General features: G+C 60.2%; 1 protein-coding gene across 1 annotated transcript in view; it reads right to left on the bottom strand.

Moving 5' to 3' along the window:
* Window positions 1-3,116, bottom strand: part of CUNH11orf95 (chromosome unknown C11orf95 homolog) — a gene marked incomplete at its 5' end in the record, with an annotated part of 6,804 nt that extends 3,688 nt beyond the window's left edge. Inside the window, 3 exons of the mRNA XM_027856130.1 lie at window positions 220-765; window positions 1,325-1,678; window positions 2,576-3,116. Coding sequence (XP_027711931.1) covers window positions 220-765; window positions 1,325-1,678; window positions 2,576-3,116 — 1,441 coding nt within the window. The remainder of the gene's footprint in view (window positions 1-219; window positions 766-1,324; window positions 1,679-2,575) is intronic.
* Window positions 3,117-5,077: the final 1,961 nt, after the last annotated feature.

Here is a 5,077-nt window from a genome sequence, read left to right as displayed (position 1 = left end):
ATCAGGCCCCCTTCCCTGGCCCCCCCACTTCTCTCTTCCTCCCCACTCCCCTCCCACGCAGCTCGAATAGGACATCGTGCCCCACCTCCCCTCCCCCCTGCTGCAAGAAGCCCTCTTCTGGCTCCCCCTTTTTCTCCTCTCGCCCCTCCCAAGCGGCCTTTCTTTCTTGGTTCCCCTCTTTCCCTCCTCCGCCTCTGGGGCCCCGTGCCTCGAGCTCACCCCACTCTCCCTCCTCTTCTTCGTCGGGCTCCCCTTCTCCTCCCCGTTCCTGCTCTTCCTCCTCCTCTGCCCTGTGGCCCCGGACCCCCGGGGGCTCGGAGAAGGGCAGCCCCAGGGCCAGCAGGTGCGTGGCCTTGCGGCTCCACTCCTGGGCAATGAGGGCCTTGACGGGCCCACTGAGGCCGGTGGAGCCCGGGTGCCGCTGGCGAATGTGCCGTTTGATGGTGCTCATCTTGAGCGTGGCCAGCGCGCCCCCGCACACCATGCACACCAGGCCGCGGCGCCCGCCGTCGTACTCCATCAGGTACTCCAGCCGCCAGCGCTCCTGGTAGTAGCGCCGATGGTCGCGGCCCCGGGGCAGGCCACCAGATGCCCCGGCTGCCGCAGCCGCCTCCGCTCCGGCCGCGGCTCCCCGGGCCCCAGGGGCGGACAGAGTGCGCTGCAGGGAGGAGGCGGCTGCGCCTGCAGCCTGCGCTTTTCGGGTCAGGTCTCGAGGGCCGAGGTCGTCGTCTGTTGGGGGGACGGAAGGAGAGACGGAGCTCAGCCCTGTGGCCCATTCGGGGGGTCCCTATGAAGCCGCCTTCCAACCCTTGTCCCCATCGGGGACCCGACAAGAGAGCTGAGGGAGTCTAGCCCCCGGAAAAGACTCGCCCAAGGTCACAGTTAGCCATGGATCTTAGATCTGGAAAGAAGCTGGTACGACTGAGGGCAGGGGCTGATGAAAGCCGAGAGCCCAGCGCAGGGGAAGGACCTAATCAATGCATTTGGAACTGAACCACGTCGAATTCCCTCATTTAACAGGCCTGCCGACCTCAGACTCGGACCCCGGGCGTCCTGCCCCCCAGTTCAGGCTCCTTTCGCCAACACCCCACTGCATCGCGCTACCCAGTGTGGGGCGTCCTAGTCGTGAACCTTGGGCTGATGGCCCATGCCGAGAGCCAGGGAGAGCTCCCAGGAGCCGATGCCTAGCAGTCCAGCTTGAGTGCTTCTCTCTTCTTCCCCCCCCCCCCCCCCGCCCAAAAGAAAACCAGGACGGCCCGGAGGCGCCCCGTCCCGCCCGACAGCCCCGAGCCCCCGCGGGTTGGGGAGCTGTCAGGCCTCGCACCTGCTGGAGGGTGGGGTGGCCCCGCAGCCGAGGTGCCCCAAGCCTGCAGAAAAGCGCTGCGCTGCGGGCCCGTGAGCCCCAGAGAGCCAGGGTGTGCCTCCAGTACGTGCGCCCGGATGTCATCCAGGTGCAGGCTGGGCAAGGCCCGGCCGCAGGCCATGCACACCAGCCGGTTGCCCCGAGGGTCGTAGTCCATGAGGAACTCGGCCCGAAACCAGCTTTGCAGGGACTCCTTCAGCCGCCGCTCCAGACTCCGGGGGCCCCCCAGCCCTCCACTTGCCCCGGGCCGTCGGGGAGCTGAAGGGCCCCCGCGCCTCCGGAGCCGGCCACCCCCACTGCCGGAAGAGGATCGCCCTGGAACAAGAGGGGGAGAAGCAACTGAGGGCGGGGGTCTGGCTTCTGCCCCGCCCCCATCTGCCCACCCCACCCCCCCTCTGAGGGCCTGGGGCTCAGAATTGGAAGGAGGCAGGGTCCCGAGTCCAACCGCGCTCCTCAGTAGATCAGGAAAAAAGGGCCCAGGCAGGGCAAGGGCCTTGCTCAGGGCTGGGATGATAACCCCGGTCCTCTGAGTGCCCGTCCAGTGGGCCCCCCTCAGCCCCGCACTACCTCACTTCCTTCATTAATCGGCGGGCCTCCCTCTCCTTCTTCCCACTGTTGCCACCTTCTGTCTGGGCGTTTCCATTCCCCAACTCCCTCCTCACTCCCTGGGCTCCACCTTCACTACCTCATTCCACACACACACACACACACACACCCCAGGGCCCACGCACTGACTTCCTAGACCACCAGGTTCCACTGGCTCTTTCCCAACTGTCCACATTCAATCGACTCCTTCAGCTTCCTTAATTCTCCAGAGGAAAGGGCACAGCCAGGCTTGGGAGTCAGGGGTCTGGGTTCAGATCCCAGCTCTACTATATATGTGTGACTTTAGTCTAGTCCTTTCCTTTCTGGGCCTTGGCTTCCCCCTTTATAAAACGGGGGGGGGGGGCTGGGACGACTTGAACATGGCCTCTACATCTTACTATCTTCCCCTCAGGTCCCTAAAGGTCCCCCGACAGACTTCTTCCAAAATGTCAGCTGGGAAGGACCACCCCTCCTTTTACAGAAGAGGAAAATGAGGCCGGAAGGGGCTGGGAGGGATGAACAAAGGCAGCCCCTTGTCCTGGGCTCCTTTCACTCTCCCTTCATTCTCTCTGCCCCTCTCCTCCCTCCCTCCCACCTCCCTTCCCCCCTCCCCCCTCCCGACTTTACCTGTGCTCTTGGGTAGGCAAACGGGGAGAGCAGCAGGGGCTCCCTCCTCTTCTTCCTCCTCTTCCTCCTCCTCCTCCTCCTCCTCCTCCTCTTCCTCCTCCTCAGCCCCTCGAGCCCCTAGCCCTTCGGCCTCCCCACAGGCCCCCAGCCCAAGGTGGGCATCCCAGCTGCTGCTGATGACCTCCTTCTCTCGGGGGCTCCAGTGCAGGGAGTAGGGGTGCTTCTGACGGATGTGCCTCTTGATGGTGCTGAGCTTGAGGGTGGCCAGAGAGCTGCCGCACACCATGCACACCATCCCGTGCCTGGCTGGGTTGAAGTCCATCAGGTATTCCAGCCGCCAATGGTCATGGTAGTATCGACGATGGTCTCGGCCAGGGATTCGACTCTTGCCGGGGCGGGAGGCCCGGGCTTCGCAGTGGTCCGAATACTTCCGGCCAGAGGGGGGAGCCCTGCTCCTGGGGGAGGGGAGGGACCCCAAGGCACCGCCCTCTGGCTTCGGCTCTTGCCCTAGGAGGGGAGGGAGGCATAGCAGAAGTGGATTTCACCCATAGTTCAAAGAGAACCCAAGAGTTCTACTCCCTGGTCCTAGAAAGGGAATAAAATGGTGGAGGGGGGTGGGGGGAGGTGGAAGCAGAAGAATGTGGGAATGGATAGCACAGATGAATGGAATCAGGAAACTGAGGCCAGGACGGAGCTCAGAGATCATATCATCTAACCTTGTTTTGCCCAGGAGGGATCAGGGGATTATCTCCAACTTATCTGTCTTGTCTCTGATTTGGAGAAGCAAATGGCAAAGCACTCCAGTGTCTTTGCCAAGAAAATCCCATGGAGGGTGTTCAAAGGCATGATGACGGAAGAGGAGCCCCTCTAACAGTCCGACCCTCCTGAATGACTGATTGGTACATCCTGTGCCTGTTTGCCTGTCGTCTCCCTGCCTTCAGACTGTGAGCTCATTACCTTTCTCAAGCTTGGCACAGTGCCTCAAACTTAAGTGCTGAATAAATGTTTATTGATTGAAACTCTCTGAACCACAGTGACTTGCCCAAGGTCACACAGAAGTAATCAGTGGCAGAACCAGGATTTGAACCCAATGCTTGTGACTCCAAATCCAGAGTTCCTTTCCCTTGCAGACCTAGGGGTTTCAAGTGAGGTCTCAGGGAAGATGACTAGGGGGTGCTAAGGTTGCAGCCATTTAAAGAAAAGCAGGAAAGAAGGCGCTGTTTCTTTAAGAGGGAGTGGAACAAAAGGATATTAGGACAGATCATATAATTGGGCATCCTTAGAAAAGAGTAGTCCAAAGAAGGAATCTGTCCCTTTAAGAGGGAATGCGCCAGAAGCTTTAGGAGAAGGGGCCACCAGAGCATAGGAAAGCAGGGGCTGTCCCTTCAGAGAGAAGCTGGACAAAGAGGACACCTGTCTTCAGTAACTGCTACAAGCATGACCAGCTTTACTGCCCAGGCCAGACCGGGGAAGACCAGCCCCACCCCCCCCAGTGGAGAGGCATTCATGGGGCCTAGAGCTGGGAGGGGACATTAGAAAGTGGAATGTGAGGGGGGAGGGGCCTTAGAACCTGGAATGTCAGAGCCAGAACCCACCTCAGAATAGAGAATGGCAGGGCTGAAAGGAGCCCAAAGTTACCAAATCCAATTCTTTCCTTTTACAAATGAAGAAACTGAAGCCCAGAGAGGGCAAACATTCTGCCCAAGATCATGTACGTGGCAAAGTTCAAGCCCCGGCCTCTAACCCCTGATCCAGAGAGAGCATGATACCACTGCCTCTCCTCTGGGTTCAGGCCTTTCCTTCAAATCCGCCCCCAAGCCCCTGGGACAGGCAACACTCTAGGAAAGTTTCTGGGCACCTATCTTGCTCGACACCCCCCCAGGAGCCCCAGGGGACAGGGAGTGGAAGAAGGGAGGCCAGGCTCAGGCTGCAGAGAGCTGCCCCCAGCCCTTCAGGGCCAGCCCTAGCAGGTCAAGTCTGTCTCTTTCTTGAGTTAAGCCAGCGGCCTGGTAAGAGAACAGAGGGTACCTTTAGGAGTGGCCTCATCCCAGGCCAACTCAAACAGTGCTCCCAAAGCCCTGGCCCTGCACCAGGGTGTGCCAGCACCCCCTCCATCCCCTCCCCTCCCCCTCCAACTATTTCCTGCTCTCACTTCTAAAGTGGGGGCCCAGGGATCTGGGTCTGGGAGGGCCGGTGGAAGACAGAGCACAACACTAGGAAAGAAAAACCAGGGGCCAAGTTTGAACTATAAAAATGCCCCTCCCCATCAACCACTACCCAATGCAAATGAGCAAGGGAAACCCGAGCCAATTCACCGCTGGTCCCAGGCCCAGCTTCCAGGCCTGGGTGGGGCACTTGGGAACATCCTAGCAGAGGGTCCCTGGAGGAGAAGGAGGAGGAAGTCAGCTAGGCAGGGAGCTTTTTACCTTGCTTGAGAAACACTAGTGGAGCCAAACTGTAGAAAACGGAGAAGAGACACTCCCTCCCTCCCTTTAGTGGAAA

This window comes from Vombatus ursinus, unplaced genomic scaffold (genome assembly GCF_900497805.2).
Source record: "Vombatus ursinus unplaced genomic scaffold, bare-nosed wombat genome assembly UNPS02011369.1, whole genome shotgun sequence".
In the NCBI taxonomy this organism is placed as follows: Eukaryota; Metazoa; Chordata; class Mammalia; order Diprotodontia; family Vombatidae; genus Vombatus; species Vombatus ursinus.
This window is presented reverse-complemented; position numbering and strand designations above follow the sequence as displayed.